This window comes from Grampus griseus (assembly GCF_964374135.1).
Source record: "Grampus griseus genome assembly, chromosome: 19".
Lineage (NCBI taxonomy): Eukaryota > Metazoa > Chordata > Mammalia > Artiodactyla > Delphinidae > Grampus > Grampus griseus.
Window position 1 is genome coordinate 58,407,451 of NC_139013.1, and position 18,281 is coordinate 58,425,731.

The 18,281-nt window shown below is 59.6% G+C and overlaps 2 protein-coding genes across 2 annotated transcripts; both read left to right on the forward strand.

Annotated features, from left to right (window-relative positions):
- Positions 1–2,104: 2,104 nt before the first annotated feature.
- On the forward strand, positions 2,105–4,361 carry RPL13 (ribosomal protein L13). Its single transcript, XM_082677786.1, has 6 exons — positions 2,105–2,169; positions 2,346–2,466; positions 2,592–2,733; positions 2,934–3,107; positions 3,593–3,649; positions 4,178–4,361. Exons 2-6 carry the CDS (start codon positions 2,363–2,365, stop codon positions 4,334–4,336), a joined length of 636 nt encoding a protein of 211 aa, XP_082533912.1. The 5' UTR covers positions 2,105–2,169; positions 2,346–2,362; the 3' UTR covers positions 4,337–4,361.
- Positions 4,362–6,452: 2,091 nt separating this feature from the next.
- Positions 6,453–18,021, forward strand: CPNE7 (copine 7; the record flags this gene model as incomplete). Its single annotated transcript, XM_082677847.1, is given in 22 exon segments — positions 6,453–6,645; positions 7,126–7,150; positions 7,152–7,190; positions 7,192–7,319; positions 7,322–7,564; positions 7,567–7,595; positions 9,997–10,071; positions 10,214–10,288; positions 10,792–10,875; positions 11,537–11,626; positions 11,852–11,950; positions 12,235–12,321; positions 12,696–12,746; positions 13,362–13,444; positions 13,446–13,493; positions 13,882–13,936; positions 14,375–14,426; positions 14,547–14,692; positions 17,207–17,397; positions 17,399–17,423; positions 17,427–17,438; positions 17,956–18,021. Coding segments are annotated over 22 exon segments (1,896 nt in total).
- Between the last annotated feature and the right edge of the window lie 260 nt (positions 18,022–18,281).

The window sequence follows — 18,281 nt, forward strand, 5'->3', positions numbered from 1 at the left end:
GAACTGCAGCTTCAGCTTCTTACCACTAACTCCAGACTTCAAACCCTCCCCCGGTACCCCGGGCAGCACCCTATGAGCAGACTGAGCTGCATGAGTCTGTGGGTCTGAAAGGGGGGATGGGGACAGGAATGTGTTTGAGATTAGAAAATAGCAAGGTATCCTGGTCCATAGCGGGATTACTGAAAGGCGTCTGAGATAGACATGGGAGGTGTGGGCTAACGTCTGTGTCCGAAGAAATACGTCCCAGGCCAAGGCAACCGTGTATTCAACAGACATCTCCTCCAGGGCCTCTCTGCTGCAGTTAGGCTGCCAGGTGGGGTGAGCGTGGGTTCAGTTCCAATGGACAAAGTGACTTGCAAGGCAGATGATGACCCCTCGCTCTCCCCCGCTCCCTTCTCGCCTGCACTGCCTTCCCTTCCCTGTCACCTGGAAGCAGAGCTGTGTGACCTTGACTTACCATGCACCGGGCACTGCGCTGTGTTCTGTGTCCTAACAGCAGCTCCTCCCATTTCACACCAATAACTTGCCCAAAGTCTCAAAACTAGTACAAAGATTTTATACTAGCTAATTCCACAGCCACTTAACTGTGGGTCACTGACCTTCCAGTTTAGCCGTCTGTGTCTGTGAAAGGATGCACAGATTTTTTTTTTTTAATTTTAATTTTTGGCTGCATTGGGTCTTCATTGCTGTGCGTGGGTTTTCCTCTAGTTGTGGCGAGCAGGGGCCATCTTCGTTGCAGTGCGGGGGCTTCTCATTGCGGTGGCTTCTCTTGTTGCGGAGCACGGGCTATAGGTGCATGGGCTTTAGTAGTTGTGGTGCACGGGCTTAGGTGCTCCGTGGCATGTGGGATCCTCCCGGGCCAGGGCTCGAACCCGTGTCCCCTGCATTGGGAGGCAGATTCTTAGCCACTGAGCCACCAGGGAAGTCCCAATGCTAATTTCTTAGCTCTGCCAACCTTACCATTGCTACGTAGGATGTTAATATTAAAAGGACCTGGGTAGATAATATAATGGAACTCTCTACTACTTTTGCAACTTTGCTGTGTATCTAAAAGTATTCCAAAATAAAAGTTTATGACCCTAACTTCACAGATAAACACCACTTCCGAGTTTACCGAAAAGTGCTTTCTTGCATTTGCTAACAACTGTCGGCCAAGCAGGACTGATACAGCCCTTGCGTCAGAGCTGAGCGGGTACCTATTAGGTGGCAGGGCTCCAACCTTCCACACAGCCTTGGCACTTATGTGTTAAAAATCCTCCTCTGCCCTTTCACATGTTCTGGTCTCCCCAACCATAACCCTGTAATTCCTCAATGAGTCCCTGATTTTTCTAATACCCGGGGGTGTCTCAGTAGGGCAGAAAGCTATCAGCATTAGTATCAGCTACCTGTTTACTCAGTGTAGGACACAGGCCTCCAAATTTCTTATTTTGTCATGAAATTCATAAAACGTTGATTAGGTTTCAGGGGAGGAAGCCTGGTGACTGGGGTGAGGCTGGGAACGTAAAGGGGTTGCTGGGTGTCAAGGCTTAAGATGGCAGGATGTGTTGGCGTCGTCCCAGGCTGTCCCGGGAACTGGAGGCGCCACAGCCCAGGTGGCCTGGCTACTTGGTGTTTTCACGACGCTCAGCTGCGTGGGTGGCAGTGTGCACAGCGGAGCGCGGGACAGCCGCGACCCGCCACGCGGTTCTTAGTTCCACACTCACTGCCGGGTACTCGCCACCAACGGCCCGACCGCAGACCTCCGTGCGACACGCGCAGGGCGCTCTGGAAGGCCCGCTCCTAAGTGTGTGCTCCGCCCACAGGGAGGGCAAGCAGGCTCCACGTGGTGGCCGGGGCCGCAGACCAGGACGCGGAGGGCGAGGCCTACCGTGATGCACAAGCAGGCCGGCCAGCCGGCCCAGGCTTCGCGAGACCCAGACCGTCCGCGGGCCGGGGGCGCGGGCGTTGCCGGGGGCGGGGGCGCGGGACTCCCGTAACACGGGAAACGCGGCGCCATGTCTGTCCGTGCAGCTAGGGCCGCCGGGGTGGGGGTGGGGCCTGTACGTCACTCGGAGGCCCTGGCTCTGATTGGTCAGAACGCTCCGTCGCTTCTGATTGGCCGGGCCCAGTACCATCCCAGGGTGCTCTGCGGTCCCCTTTCTTTTCCGCGTCCGTGAACCCGCGGAGGAGGTAAGTATACCCGAGCGTGGCGCTATCATTGCTATCCGACACCATCCGGCCCCATCTATCGTTCCTGGGATCCGCCGGCCGCCGTCGGCGTTGGGCCGTGGCCCGGGCTCTGTGCGCGCGCCGGCGGGCCACCGTGCCCGGGCCCTAATTCGCTCCGCGTCCTCCCTGCTCCCTAGGCCAGTCGGCCTCAGCCATGGCGCCCAGCCGGAATGGCATGATCCTGAAGCCCCACTTCCACAAGGACTGGCAGCGGCGCGTGGCGACATGGTTCAACCAGCCGGCGCGCAAGATACGCAGGTGAGCCGCCCCGAGGCGAGCGCGCCCCCTTCTCTCCCCGCGCGCGGAGGGCGGCCGGGACTCGCGCTCCCGGCCCGCTGCGGGAGGGGCGGCCGGTGACCGCCGCTCGGCTTCTGTCTGCGCAGACGCAAGGCCCGGCAGGCCAAGGCGCGCCGCATTGCCCCGCGCCCCGCGTCCGGCCCGCTCCGGCCGGTGGTGAGATGCCCCACGGTCAGGTACCACACCAAGGTGCGCGCCGGCAGGGGCTTCAGCCTGGAGGAGCTGAGGGTGAGTGTCGCCAGCCCGCGTCCTGAGTCCCACGGGTTGTCCCTCGTGGCCCACAGCCAAGTGATGACATTCTCCGGAATCGCTGCACCGCTGTGATGAAAGTGTGCTTGAACCCTTTTCCATCTGACGGCTGGGCTTTCCCGGCAGGGGGTGGGGACCGGGGAGCCCTCGGGTCTTCATCTGTGTCTGTCTCGGGGCAGGTGGCCGGCATCCACAAAAAGGTGGCCCGGACCATTGGGATCTCGGTGGACCCGAGGCGGCGGAACAAGTGCACGGAGTCCCTGCAGGCTAACGTGCAGCGGCTCAAGGAGTACCGCTCCAAGCTCATCCTCTTCCCCAGGAAGCCCTCGGCCCCCAAGAAGGGAGACAGCTCTGTGAGTACCGGGGTCCCTCTGTGCCCAGCCGGGTGAGGGCGTGGAGGTCTCACTGTGGGTTTAGCTGCCTTGAGAAGAGCACGTATTTGTCTGTAGCTTTTTATCATCCAAAGCTGGGTCTGCATGCAGGGTAGTAGAGAATTGGTAGATAACTAGAAGAAAGCCTCTGAGAGTCCACAAACTAATTACTAGGACTGCCGAGATTCACCGTGGGCAAGAGCTGTGGGACTCGGAGCCAGCTGTTGTAGAATTGGGAAAGTGTTTTTCCTGTTACTGACCTTTGTGTCAAATTAACAGTCCATCGCTATGGGTTTCTGAGAGTTGTTCTACCTGTGTCTCTGCTGCACACGTGGTTGGCGCTTTTTCATCTGCCTGTGCCTGCCATCGGCTAGACGGACAGGGATCCGTTGGCAGACACCCAGCCAGGGGTTACAGGCTTGGGCAGATGAGCTGAACCCACCTAACTCCCTTCTCACTGCACACAGGCTGAAGAGCTCAAATTGGCCACCCAGCTGACCGGACCAGTCATGCCCATACGGAACGTAAGTGGGCATGTTTGGAGGGAGCAACTGAATGACAGGGCGGGGGTTGGGTCGGAGGGAGTCAGCCTGGCATCTGGGGCCCATGTTGAGATTTACAAGTTTGTGGAAAGGACCTTCCTTCCACCCTGGAGAGAGCCTCCTGCATCTTAACAGATGGACTCCTTGAGGGAAGCTTTGTGGACCCTTACTTGTCACCACTCCCTCTGTTGGGCTCTTTTTCTCTCCTATTTGGAAAGGCCAGGCTGTAGGCAGCCCTGGATGTTTGGTGATCCTGTAACCTGAGTGGCAACTGACCAGGCCCTTGAGGCTCCTGCGAGTGGGGCGTGGGCCTGAGCCTCCCCTTCCCCAGGTCCTGTCCAAGCACAGTGCCCCGCCCACCCTTCACATGACTTGGGGTTGTTTTAAATCCACAGGGGATTGTTACAATCTTTTGGTGGCCTTCCCTGTAGCCTTTCTTGGGTGGGCAGATGCCCCTCCAAGGCCTCTCAGTTTGCTGACAGCTGCTCCTGGGCCTGTGCTCCCTTCCAGGTCTACAAGAAGGAGAAAGCCAGAGTCATCACAGAGGAAGAGAAGAACTTCAAGGCGTTCGCCAGTCTCCGCATGGCCCGTGCCAACGCCCGGCTTTTTGGCATCCGGGCAAAAAGGGCCAAGGAAGCTGCAGAACAGGATGTTGAAAAGAAAAAATAAAGTGCTGTTGGTAACTTGTGATAAACCTGCAGTGTCCATGTGACCTTCGTTGTGTAAGGAACTGGGGCCTGGAGAGCCTCCTCCTTGAGGGGAACCTGGAGCACGTCCTTGTCCCTCGTCGCAGCAGGCCTGCTGTGAGGGGAGCAGGTTCGGGGCCTGGGAGGCAGGTGCTCAGTGAGTTTCCTTGTCGGAACCCTCCACCCCTGCAGGTGCTGTGCGTTCGGTACCAACTACCTCAGGCAATTTGGAGGACTATTAAACCACTGTTCTCATCTCTAAAGCTAACAGTTTATGAGGTACTGATTTGACGTCCATGCTCACTTTGTGTATTGGAAGTCATGAGCCATAGAAAGGTCAGCTGGTGTGGAGGCCTGGGGGTTGGAGCCTGATGGGCCATCTGTGAGAGAGGGCACATGGGGGGCTGCCTCTGGACAGCCTGGAGACACTGGTTCATTTGCTTTGTGCTCAGAGACCTGGCAAGGAGTTAAGCTACCCGAGGGCAGGGTAGCTGCCCGTCTGCTGGAGCCCCGGCTGAGGTGCTCACAGGCTGGGGGGGCAGAGAGGCCTCTGGCTGGGTGTGCGGGGCCAGGGTCTACTGTGCCAGTGTCCATCTGGGCAGAGCTGTTTGTGGGTTGTAGGTGCATCTCCTGGACAGATACCAAAGTACGTGTGCTGGTGTCACCCGCAGTGCCTGCAGTGGCCACCAGGGAGTGCTGGGGCATTTGTAGGAGACTAGCGTCGGTCTGGGTAGTTGCAAATAATTTTTGTTTAATATTCAAGTTACATGGTATTTTTTATTTTGGAGGGAAGGTATACATCACTGCATTTTAACCCATGGGAGTGTCACCCCTCCAGAGTGAATTTTAATTTGATTTTGTATCCTGTAGTTGCTTTGTTAAAATGTAGATAATTGTGATATTTTTCTAAAAAATGGAAATTCTAACTCCCAGTTGATTCAAATTGTTGTAGTTTACAGGGAAACTGTAGTCATTTTAGGTTATTTCGGTTTTTTTCCCACTTTACTCAACTTAGTTCAAGCCAAAGAGTAGACTAAGGGGCAGCTGCGCAAAGGGCGAACAGTCCTCTTTCCTTGATGTCTCGCGTAGGTGGTTGCACTTGCCTTTTTTCTCCTTGTATGTTTTCTGGGCGTTACAAGAGGAAAACACAGTCTTTGCGTCACAAAAGGTCCAGAGGAAAGGAGAGGCAAGGACCTCCCTTTCCTAACGGCAGCCTCTGTCCAGGGCAGTTCATGCCCAATTCCAGGAATTTCCCGGTGTCTTTGTTCTTTTTTGTTCCCTCAGCTAGACTCAGTTCTCAGTTGCTTAGAACCAGACCAGAGGAAACTGAATGAGCTGACCCACTTCTGGCCCAGGGCCTGCCTGGCGTGACCGTCCTGAGGACCTGGATGGTGGAAGCTGATGATGGAGCAGGTGTGGGTGGGCCAGGGAAGGTAGAAAGCGATGTGCGGGGAATCGTCTCAGAACAAATGGATGAAGAGAGAACGGGCACTTGTTCAAGTATTTATTGAGCATCTGCTGTGGGCCAGGCACAGTCCCAGGTTGCAGGGACATGGCAGTAACCAAAACAAACTATCTTACCTTTGTGGAGATTTCTTTCTGAAAGATCTCTGGCTCTCACTGCAGCGTGTTGGGTGCGTGTCAGCCTCGGGTAGCGGTGAGGACTGCTCAACAGGAGGACCATGGTCCAGGGCCTGGTGAAGGCCTGCAGCCCAGGAAGAGAGGGCTGGCCTTCCAGATTCACCTCTGGGCCCACCCTCCTGGGAACGACTCAGAGCTTTCTCGGGGGTTACATCTGGGGAGCCTGAGGACCTGAGGGGCAGTGGGAAGGTGTGTGTTAGGCCTTGGTCCCCACCCTCCAACTGTGGTGCCTCAGCTGGGCTCCCCTCCTTTGTAAGCCCCAGTTGTACAGTGCTGGGGGACGAACTGATGAAACGGTGCTGCGTGGTAAGTTCCTGCCCTTTTGAAAATTTCCCCAGGAAGGATGGTGCCTCCGGCAGAGGAGGTAAAGCTGGGTCACTGTTGAAAGGGACTGAGGGTGGAGGGGCTGGGCGCAGCATCCAGGCGGCTCCTGCCAAGGGTATCCTCAGAGCCCCCAGATGAGCCAGGCACGAGTAAAACCAGGCCTCCCTCAGCTGGACCGCCCACCCGGTGGACACTGCTGCCACCTGCCTCCCTGGCTGCACTGCCATCACCCCTTTGGGGACTTTGGGCAGCTGTCCTCGTGGTCTCCCCCTCCTGCCCTGGCCCGAGGTCCCACCTTTGTGTCCTTGTCTGTGCGGTCCATGAAGTGTGGGCTGGACCCAGCAGCTTGTTTCTGCCTGAGTGGAACAGAAGTGAAGGATCGGGGGCTGAGGTTGGGTTATGAAAGATTTCACTCCCCCAGGGAAGCAGGCCACCATCCTGGGAGCAGCAGTATTGGGTGCCCAGGGCCAGCCCTGTGCAGAGTGGCTCCTGGTCAGGGGAACCTAGGAGGGGGACAGCCAGACTTGGACAGTGTCCCTTGTTCCATCTGGCCCTGGGCAGGTGTCCTGACTATGACTTCACAGGGGCTCGGGTGGCCCTGCCAACTTGGGAGGGGAGGGGTTGGTGTAGCAAAGCTGCAGAGACACCTGGGGCCTGGAGGGTCAAGGGAGGTGAGAGTACTGGTTTCTGGGTGGAGACGGGGGTCCAGGTGGAATCCCCCTGCTGAGTGAGTGACCTCACAAAGGCCCTTGGACACGCCCTCCCCTCTAAGCCTGCCTGCGCATCCGTGGTGTGGGGATGGAGCAGGCCCTCTGTGGGGGCCAGAGAACTGCCTTTGTCTCAGGGAGGGAGGTGCCCAGGGGTCTGGGCAATGCCCCCCTGGGGCATCGCAGCAGCAGGTGGCGGGTGGGGCGAGGGGGAGGGGTTGTCTTCCCGCAGCAGGTCCTGGAAGCAAGTCCTTCAAGACCACCCGAGGGCAGATGGGTGGGAGAGGGGGGACCCTGAGGTATAGAGCCGGGGCACAGGGCCTTGGGGAGTGCTCAGCTGGACAGATCCCACCCCCACCCCGGGGGTCTGCTCACCCAGGGCTGCTTGCAGGTGGACAGAACCGAGGTGGTCCGGAGCGGCCTGCATCCGGCCTTCTCCAAGGTCTTCACACTGGACTACTTTGAGGAGGTGCAGAAGCTGTGCTTTGAGGTCTACGACACCCACGGGCCCAGCAGCCTCAGCTGCCAGGATGACGACTTCTGGGGGGCATGGAGTGCACCTCGGGGCAGGTGGGCGCCCGTCCCCTTGGGAGGGAGAGGGAGGAGGGCAGCATGGAGACCTCAGCTGGTCCTGAGGGCCGGTGCGATGGCGGTGGCCTGGGGACAGCGTGATTACACACAGACCGTGTACCAGCTGCTCTGACTCCATAGCTCCTTCTCGTAAAACATTTTTTACTTAAAAAAATGTAATTTTGAACTGGGTAATACGTTCATATGGGTCTAAATTCAGAAAGTATAACAGGTACACCCTGGACCACATATCTCCCTCGTGCCCCGTCCCCAGGTTCGTTACATCCTTCTGGAGAGATTTATTCTTCACTGAGCAAAGGAACATAGTTTTTTCTCTGTAGATACACTTTTAAAAACACAAACGGCATATACTGTTCTGCAGTTCGCTTTTTTTCACTTCCATGACATAAGGGAGCCCTTCCCTCGTCTCTCCCCATGGCAGTGACCGGTCTGAGGTCCAGCTGCCACCCGAGGGACACTGCATGCTCTGGTGAGGTCGTTCCCAATTAGCTCTACCGTGGTCAGTGTAACGGGAGCTCTTGCCACCAGCCACCAGCCGGACAGCTTAGCGCAGGTTCTGAGCCGAACACTCGATGTGTCACGTTAGATTCTCGTGAGTGCTCTGGGGTGCCTGTCTTTTATTGAGGTGTAATTTACGTACAGTAAGATGTGTAGACCTCGAGGGTTGGGATCGATGGGTTTAGACAGTTGTATACACCTGACCATCACCCAGATCACACAGGACATTTTTGTCATCCAGCAGGTCCCCTGTTCCTCTCAATCCCCTCCCCCAATAGTTTTGCCTGTTCTCGAATTTCATGTCCGTGAATCACACAGTGTGTTCTCATTTGTGTCCAACTCCTTTCACCCAGCGTGAAGCCTGTGTGTGACATCCCCATCGCTGCCTGGGTTGGAGCCAGCAGGGTAGAGCCTTCCATCAGTTAAGAGGACCAAGATTTAGGCAGGGCAGAGCCCCACGTGAAAGCAACAGGGAAGGCTTCTACCCAGTGTTGGCCTCTTACCTGCTCTCATGAGCGTGGAAGAGGACAACACACAGGGACACACATGCACGGACACACGTGTATCGGCATGCATGCACATGTGGGTGCAGATCCATGGATACACAGATACATGTATGGACACACATCTGGACATACACGTAAACTTTAGGGAAGGGCCCCCCCCAGGACTGCCAGATCTGTGGGGCCGTCAGGGGCGCTACCATCAGTGGCCAAAGGCTAGGACCTTGTCTTCAGATTCCAGTGGTGCGCCCTTGAGCGAGTCCCTGACCTCTGCTTCCTCATATGGGAAACTGGGACCGTGACAAGGCCACCTCCGTGGGAACTGCGGGGCTCTCAGGAAGCATGGTCACTTGTCAAACCAGCTAAAGCAACTATCCCATTACTCAGAACAGGAGAGCCCAGAAGTGAGTCTGCAAATGGGAGAATCTGGGGGGCCTGGCACGTGGCCCTTTTTGGCCTCCACTTCCCCCACCTGGGATGGGTTTCTCTTCTGCACAGAATGTTCCTGTGTGCTCTGAGCTGTTAGCCAGGCACCTCCTGTTGGGCGGGGGGGTGTCTTCTGTCCCTCTGTCTCAGCTTGTCAGACAGGATCCTGTGTGGGGCAGGGCGAAGAGGGTCAGCACTGCCCTCACCCACCACGGCCACAGCTGAGGACTCGCTGGCCAGTGGAAGGAGGCAGTCCCCACACATACAAAGTACCTGGTCGTCCAGCAGCCATGAGGGTGGTCGTTCTCTGTCTTGTATGCAGACCAGTCTGAGAGCTGCCCCTGGTGAGCCGGTGTTGCTGGCTGCAGACGGCATTCCCGGGTCAACTCTTAGCCCAGTCAGGGGCTTATAGGCCAATGAGGAATGCAGCCCCCGGGGAGATTGTTGAGAGGAGGGGGAGGGTTGGGCAGGGGGCTGAGACCCCAGGGAGGGAGCAGCCTGGGGGTCCTGGATGGGGCTGGGAAGCCCCATGGCCGCTCGCTCGCTGGCCTTGGGCTGTGGTAGGGGCTGTGCTGTCCTCGGCCTGGTCCGTAGAGGGTGATGGGTTCCCAGGGCGCGGCTTCTGCTGCAGGTTGCACACACGCGCTCACCAGCGTGACTCCCTCCTCCCGAGCCTCCCTTTCCTCACCTGATGCGTGGGCGGTGGGAGGGCCTAGGAGGCGGTGAGGTGTGCGGAGCTGAGGGCCTGGTGGAGCTGAGGGCCTGGTGGAGCGAGAGGGTCACGGGCTGGCTGCTGCCAGGCGCCGAGGGCGTGGTGCCCTGGGGGGTAGGTTTGGGGAACCTGGCCACCGAGGGTGAGTGGGGGCGTTGGGGAGGAGACAGGGAGACCCAGGACGGGGTTAGGGTCCTCAGGGGAGCAGGTGCGTACCCCTCCCTGAGCCTCTGACTTCCAGATCGTGGCCCAGAAGAAGGTGACCCCAGCACTGTTGCTGAAGGTCAGCAGGAACGCTGGCAAGTCCCCCAGCACGGTGAGGCCCCGCCTTCCACCAGCCCCGCCCCCTGCAGACCCCCTCCCATTCCTCCCCGAGGCTGGGCTGCAGCTGGGCAGGGAAGGGTGGGGTCAGACCCCTCCTGCCCAGCCGGGAGCCTTGGCGCTCTCCCTTCGCCCAGGTGATAGCCAGAGACATCTCTGGGAATAAAGGCCATGCAGAGCTCGCCCTCTGTGCCATGAAGCTGGATGACAAGGTGAGGGGCGCCCCCCTGGGGCCCAGCTTTCCCTCCTGTGAGGAGGTGTAGACAGAGCTACACTGTGTCCACAGGGAGACAGGTAGCTGAGGAGTGGGACGCACTCAGAGCCGTGGGTGGGGCTGCCCGTCCAGGCGGTTGTGCTGCTGTCAGGGTCCTGTATGTGTCGCTGCCGTCAGCTCATCCTCAGCTCCCTGTGACGGGCACTCAGGGAGGTCCCCGTCCAGACAGTGGAGGAACTGGATCTGAACTCGGTTCTGGTCCTGCTGGCTTCTCACGTGGGGTAGGGGCACAGAGCAGGGGTCTGACCTGGCATTGCCTGCTGCCTCCCCTGGACGGAAACTGAAGTGGGGGTGGGGCAGGTGGGGGGCAGGATGGGAACTGGGCGCTGGGCACTGGGGAGGCAGGGACGCTCCAGAGGGGAGGCCGTTGCCCTCACAGCCAGGAGGTGGCAGAGCCTGGACCCCACCGCTTGCCAAGCACACCCTCTGCTCCTCCTGCAGGGCCTCTTCAGCAAGCCGGACCCCCTCCTGGAGCTGCACCGGATCAACGATGATCAGAGCAAGCAGCTGGTGTACAGGACGGAGGTGAGGGGTCCCTGGCCAGCACCCAGGGAGAGCATGAAAGGACAGGGGAAGGAGTCACCCCGGCCCTCCCTGCACCTCCCTGGCCCCCCACGGCTGTAGCATCTTGACCTCCAAAACCGCCATACCCCTTTGAACAGAGAGCGGCCAGGTGAGCATGGAGCTTCCGTCCTAGAATCAAGAATCCGGATTTGCTGTCACTACCTGCCCGTAAAACAAGATTTCAGTTACACCAGTGGAAAGGCATTTCTTTTTTTTTTTTTTTTTTTGCGGTATGCGGGCCTCTCACTGTTGTGGCCTCTCCCGTTGCGGAGCACAGGATCTGGACGCGCAGGCTCAGCAGCCATGGCTCACGGGCCCAGCCGCTCCGCGGCATGTGGGATCCTCCCGGACCGGGGCACGAACCCATGTCCCCTGCATCGGCAGGTGCACTCTCAACCACTGCGCCACCAGGGAAGCCCCGGAAGGCGTTTCTTTTTGAGATAAATTAATTTGAGTAAAAAATAGGCTATTTAAGGAAAAAGAAGTTCAGGTGGTCCAGGAATGTGGGAGGTTAGGAAGGTGGCTCTGGAAGGAACGAGCTTCGGAGATGCAGCTCTGGGCTCGCAGGGTCCTGCCCGGAGCCTGAGGCAGGGCCGCCTGAGCCGCCCCTCCCGGTCCGCAGGTGGTGAAGAACGACCTGAGCCCCACCTGGCAGCCTTTCAAGGTGTCTCTGAGCAGCCTGTGCAGCTGTGAGGAGCCTCGGCCTCTGAAGGTGGGCGGGGCGGGGCCGGCTGGCGGAGGGTGGGTGCTGGGGAGGGGATGGGGCGGCTGGGGGCGGGGCTGGGGTGGGGCGAGTCCCCCCAGACCACACCTTCCTGGAGTTGAGGTACGTGGGGAAGGATGGTGGGAAGGGGGCGGCCTTGCTGCAGGGGCATGGAGACACCCAGGCTGGGGGCCTCAGAGGGGCAGGCGGGCTGAGGGGTCCCGGGGTCCCCAGGGCCTCGTCTGGGGTTATGACTCCCGCGGGAAGCACGACTTCATCGCAGAATTCTCTACCACCTTCGTGGAGATGCAGAATGCCTTCCGGGAGGACCAGGTGACAGCAGGAAGGGCCCGCCTGTCCCCCAGAATGCGCTGGGGCGCTGGCCCTGCGCTGGGTTGCCCCAGAAATTGTTGTGATGGTTTTAGAGAGGCTAAAGATGGTGGCAGAGCAGGACACCCACACCCACCAGGTGGCTGGAGTAGGGACCACCAGCCTGTGTTAAAGTTGAAGTGACAAATGCCGGTGGGGCAGGGCTTTCAGTCCTCCCCTGCCCCTTGGGGTGGGTGTTGGGTGCTGGCATTCTGGGGTGGGGGTCTCTGCTTGTCCCTGTCCCCCAGGCCCAGTGGGACTGTGTAAACCTCAAGTACACGCAGGAGAAGCGCAGTTCCAAGAACTCTGGGGTGGTCATCCTGGCAGACCTGAAGGTGAGCCTCGGCCCAGCCTGCAGCCCCTCCCCCCGCAGTGGGTGGAGGGGGTGCTCCTGCCTCAGCTCTGCAGAGAGTGATCCGGGCTGGGGTGGCCGGCCACTGCCTGGAACCCCCTGTAGTCAGATGGACCTTCAAGGGCCCCCATCCCAGAGGTCTGGTGCCCCCAGTGTGTGGAGGTGGGAGGGATGGAGGGGAGGGGGAGACAGAAGAGAATAGATGGTTGGGGGAAGATGGGCATTCAGGCGGCCTGAGGGCCTGAGAGGAGGGGACTGAGACTGCTGGGCTCCTGGAGGAGGGCATGTCCCAGGAGCCCCAGAGGTCCCGACCCTGAAGCCCTGGCCTCAGTCTTCGCAGGGTGGGGATCCCGGATGTTCTACAGGGCGTACTTGTTCCAGGACTACATCATGGGCGGTTGCCAGACGGTGAGTCCACGGACTGTCTGCACAGCCTGCTGGATGGGTGTCAGCGCCCGGGCCCCACGCCAGGGCTCCCAGCAGCCCCTCCCCACCCTGGGTGTAACTCAGAGCCTGTCTGGCACCCAGGGTGGATGGGCGCAGAAAAGGCCCTTCGGCAGGGCCTACAGGTCCCTTCTGTGTGGCCTCTGCACTCCTTCTCGTGACAGCCAGAATGCCCTGAGGAAAGTGACTGGGCGGGGGGCACACAGGGACCCCAGCTCAGGGCTTGCTCCTCCCCAGCCCTGCCTAGCCCCTCCCCCACCCCGCCTCCACAGCCCCCGCTGTAGAAGGAGGTGCCGAGGGTCCGCTGTGACCACACTGGCTCCCTGCAGCTGCTGGCTGGTATTGCCCTGAGGCGCTGGCCAACCCTGGGGACCCAGGAGCTTTGGGGTTGGCACGTCCCTTCTGTGATCCCGCCAACACAGCGCTGGGCCCTCGGGCTCATACCTCCGGGTTTCCCTGCAGCCCTGGGCGAGTGGCTCCCCAGGCCTCAGTTTCCCTTACCTGTCATATGGGGGTGCAGGTGCCCACCCCAGCCCAGGAGGGAGGGGTTCCTGGGTCTTCGCACTGTGGCCCCTGCAGGTGGCCGTTGGCTTCACAGCCTCCACTGGGGACCCCAGGAACAGCTGCTCCCTGCACTACATCAACCCTTCCAGCCCCACGAGTACTGCAGGCCCTGGCGGCTGTGGGCGAGACCTGCCAGGACTACGACAGGTGCGCCATCCCAGCGCCCCCAGCCCACCGCCTCCCAGGCTCTGCGTGGAGTGTGGGTCAGCTGCTGCCGGGCCTGAGATGGGAGGTGGGGCCGCTCCCCAACCGTGGTCCCCTTGGTCCTTCACACAGACATGCCGTCCGAATCCCACTTCACAGACCGTGAACTGTGGCAGGGCGGAGCCCTCGCCTGGGAGGTGATGGGGGCCTGCACGCTGGGTGGCTTCTTCACGGCTCTGGCCCTCAGTTTCCCCCATGTGGCTCGGGGCGGGGCCTGGACCCCGTAGAGTTTCATCCTGGTCTCCTGGCTCTGTCGGTATCTCTCCAAAGTACCCGCACCCACCCCGAGGGAGATCAGGGACCCTGGCTGATGGGGCCGTCTCTCTTCCAGCGACAAGAGGCTCTCTGCTTTGGGGTTCGGAGCCCGGATCCCTCCCAAATGTGAGGTAGGAGAGCCCGGGTCCCAGGACCCCTGGCTGCTGCCTCTCCTGCTGGGAACCAGCTACCATGTGACCGGCGGTGGGCAGGTTGCAGGGACCGCCTGCTGGCCAGAGGGCTGACCTTTGACCTCCCAGCACTGCAGCCCTGTCAGGCAGAGGGGATCATTAGTCTGGAACCTTCCAGCTAGAAAGGACATTCAACTGGCTTAAGCAGAAAACTTGGGGGCGGGGGGCGGACTTATTGGCTAATGCAACTCAGAAGCTTCAGGTCCCCCTGGATCCAGGGCTGGAGCGATGCCCGGCACTGGTCTGTCCTTCCGCCCTCTGTGCGAAGGATCTTTGACGTGGTGGCCCTGGTGGCTCCAGACCTACCTCTCCCAGTAGGTGGGGGTGTGGGGTCCTGGGAGGGGGACCCACTGACCAGTCCCTTCTGTGCCTGCCCAGGTGTCCCATGACTTTGCCATCAGTTTCAGCCCTGAGGATGATGAGTGTGAAGGTAGGAGCGCGAGGCGCCCAGGGTGGGGCTGCAGCGGGGCTGGGCTCACCCCCCTCCCCCGCCGGAATCCGGGGCGTGGAGGAAGCCTGCTGGAACTGCCTGCCCAGGGTCCAGCTCTAGGTGCCGGGGCTGGGCGCATGAGGAAGGGCTGCCTGCTGCTGGGGGACAGGGCAGGGCCAGGGTCCACTGTGGGCGAGATGGGGAGTGGCGGCAAGGAGGCTGAGGGAACCGGGGCAGCGGGCAGGAGGCCGGTGTGTCTGGACCGAGTGAGGACCCGGCTGGGAGATGCCAAGGGCCCCAGAGCCAGCGGCTGAGCTCTGCTCTCAGGCACAGAATTCTCACCCTGGAAGCTGATTTGCTCTTCACAGTTCTGTCGTACATATATTGTCATTTTGTTTGCTTTGCCAGGGACTTCCCTGTATTTTTAATTTACACAAATAATACTGTGCTACAGGCTGCATTCTGCTGCAGAACCTTCTGTAGACCTGTTCATGCTGCTGTAGGCACGGCTACCCTGTTGCCTTCTTTTAACTTTATTTTGAAAAAAAGCATCAAATTTATGGAAGAATAATTTCAGTACAGCACCTTTGGCACCTGCTTCCCTAGACTCATCCATCATTGACTCCCTGCCCTGTTTCCTCCTCCTCTTCTCTCTTTCTCCCCCCACCTCCCGCCTCCACCTATGTTTGCTACTATTGTCTTCTTTCTGAACCATTTGAGAGCAGGCTGCTGACCTGAACGCCCCCGCCCCACGTTCTCCACGTTGGTCTGCTCGCGGCCAGGACACTCTGTGCATGACCACGGTCCAGCTTTCGAGCCCCACGTTGCAGGCGACCCCGTCCTCTTGTCTCTCCCCCACGTCCATCTGTCCCCGCGTGTCCACGTTCCCTGCCGTCCCAGGACCTGCCCATCCTCTGTCCTGGTCTCCTGATCTGGGCTCTTCCGCTCAGCCTTGCTCCATCTTCGTGACTTGCCATCGCCCAGCCTCTGATCGCCCGTGGTCCGGTTGTCCGACTGTCCCTCGCCCTGCGTGGGGGCAGCTCTCCCCGGCATGGAGCCCCAAAGCCAGGGTTGCAGCATTGCCCTTTATACCTCAGATCCGGGAGTTCTCTTCTATAACCGCGACACAAATATCAATTTCAGGTAGTTTAATTTAGATCCAATACTTTAACCTATAGAATATACTCCAATTTCACGCATTGCCCCCATAATAAGTCTATCACAATATTACTTCTATCACAGAATCCAGTCTGGAGTTAAGGGTTACATTCAGTTGTCATGTTCTCCTATTGTTTTGAACCAAGTCCCAGACACATAATTTCATCTGTAAACATCAGTATAAATCTCTGAAAGAGAAGCAGTAGGGTTCCAATGCCATCATCACACTTAAAGACGATGTCCATTCCCGAGTATTAAGTGTCCAGCTGCCTCGTCCACGTCCTGGTGGCTTTTCCAGGAGGAACAGGGTTAAGATAAGGGCCTCCACCTGACAGTGGGTGTGGCCGTCCTGCTGGGGACCCCTGCCTTCTCTCACGCGGTCCCCTTGCTGAAGAAACCCGCGTGTGTGTCTAGTAGGGCCCCTGGCTGGAGTCTGCTGACCTTGCCCTTGTGGTGGCCTCCATATCCCCTCTCATTCCCCTGGGGGGGGGGCTGCCAGGCTCTGGGGGCACTCAGGCCTGCCTCTGTCCTTGCTGGGGCTCGGACCCCTCATCTTAGCCGAGCAAGGTGGATGCGGGTGGATGCTGGGCGCGTGTCGCGGGACCCACTTCCCTGCGCCTCCACCTGAAGTTTGCCCCCACCCGTCTTTCTGTCCCACGGAGAAGCCCTGTCCTTCCTTGCTGATGCTTCCGGGGACCCTGACTGCAGTGGTCCCCGGGCTCAGGTGAAGCTTCTGTTCCAGGCGGTGAGGGTGTGGAGTTTGCGCTACTGGCAAACGCAGGGCTGTGAGATGTTAATGGAGAACTGGCCCTACTCTGGGGGGCAGGAGGAGGGCATGTAGGGCTGAGGGCTGGGCTGGGCACTGCAGGGGTGCTCCAGCCGTGGACAGGAGACTGCCCATCCCCCTGGTCTGCAGGCTCAGAGAGGAGCCCTCTGGGAGAGGGTGCCCCTGTTGCGCTCTCGGTTGGCTCCTTTTCTCTGGAGACATCACGGTGCTGGGTGCCCACTGGGCCAGGGACTGGGCCAACTGGTGGACAGCCCGGCCGGCCTTCCAGGGGCTGCACCTCCAGGGTGATTCCTTCTTCTCTTGTATGTTTTCTCTCATCCAGATTTTTAGTAACGATTTCTGAGTCGTTTTGTTTTTTTCACACTGGAAATGGACCTTTATTTGAAACAAGTCCCAGTCTGTCTTCTGCAGATGCACTGGGCACCGGGCCAGGCTGGACCAGACTGTGTCCTTTCCAAACTCTGTTCCTTGAATCTCAGCGACTCTTCAGGGTGTGGGAGCCCCTTCCTACCCAGGGCCCACAGACCTCTCCTCCTCTGGCCTCAGACCTGGGTCAACCCCGGCTCCCCCAGCTGCGGTCTCCCCATCTATAAGGTGTGGCCGTTCCAGTATCTGCTTCAGGGTCAAAGAGAGCATGTGTTCACAGTTCATTGTGATTACGTGTGTGTGTGTGTGTGTGTGTGTGCGCGCGTGCGTGCGTGTGTGGGTTACGCTTCAGCAAATACGCTTTTAGAAAAGCTTGGAAACCATGGTCACCCCCAGGCCATCTGGTTGGTGGACTTGGAGTTTGAGTAGGGGGAGACGCAGCTGCCCTGAAGGGTCCCTGTGGCCCCAGCAATACTACATCCTGCTGATCCTGACAAACGGCGTGGCGACCAACATGGCGGACACACGCGAGGCCATCATGCGCGCCTCCCACCTGCCCGTGTCTATCATCGTGGGGGTGGGCAACGCCGACTTCACCGACATGCAGGTCCTCGACGGCGACAGCGGTGTCCTGTGCTCCCCACGGGGCGAGCCTGCCCTCTCACATCTTGAAGTTTGTGCCCTTCTAGGAGCTCAAGAGCGTGAGTGCTGGGCGGGTGGTCGGGCGGGCCCCTCGGGCAGCGCACTGGGGCCCCGGGCCCCTCGCCGTTCTGAGCAGCTTTCGGCCCCTAGAAACTTTTGCAAGAGAGAAGTGTCACATGGGTGCCCTGGAGGGCAGGGCTCCTCTCAGGCAGCTCCCCGCTCCCTTTGTGACGTGGAAAGAACTGCCTGTCCCGTGGACACACACTCACAGCTTCACTGGGGACCTGGGCTTCCCTCCTGCCTCAGCCACTTTGCCCTGTGCCCAGAGCAGGGTCACACCGATCCAGAGGGGCCCCCCTGTGCCACCCGCAGTGCCAGCGCGGACGGACTGCCCAGCGACCGCGTTCTCATCGTTAGTGCAAGCTCACCCAGCCGCCCACTGGGTGAATTCCTGGTCGTGGTCCCAGGAGCTGGTGCACAAGCCATAGGGGGTGGAGGTCACGGTGTGAATGGCGGCTCTAGGGGAGGGGCTGGGGGCTGGGAAACCGGCTGGAGGCACGCTGTCCCCACCCACAGGCGTCCCCCGTGGCGCTGGCCAAGAGTGTGCTTGCCGAGGTGCCCAGGCAGCTGGTTGAGTATTAGACACAAGGAATGCCTCTGAGAGACCTCGGCGAGACCAGCCCGGGCTCCACTCCGTGAGGACACACGGTAGGGGGCCGGCCAGGACTGTGTCCACCATCTGTTTCTAGCACCCTCCACCCCGACTGCCCAGGGGCCTTCCTTCCCCCAGCCCACACCCACCATTGGCTCCTGTGACCCTGCTGCCCGGTGGGCCAGCCTCCCTCCGGGCCCCAGGGCTGAAGGAGGGACAGGTCCCCCTGGGCACGCCTGACCCTGCCTGA

Excerpts from the sequence above, each read along its gene's own strand:
- RPL13 (XM_082677786.1), top strand. The coding sequence starts at position 2,363 with ATGGCGCCCAGCCGGAATGGCATGATCCTGAAGCCCCACTTCCACAAG. Across the intron at positions 2,734-2,933 it reads TCAGCCTGGAGGAGCTGAGG|GTGGCCGGCATCCACAAAAA; the intron begins GTGAGTGTCGCC and ends GTCTCGGGGCAG. Across the intron at positions 3,108-3,592 it reads CCAAGAAGGGAGACAGCTCT|GCTGAAGAGCTCAAATTGGC; the intron begins GTGAGTACCGGG and ends CACTGCACACAG.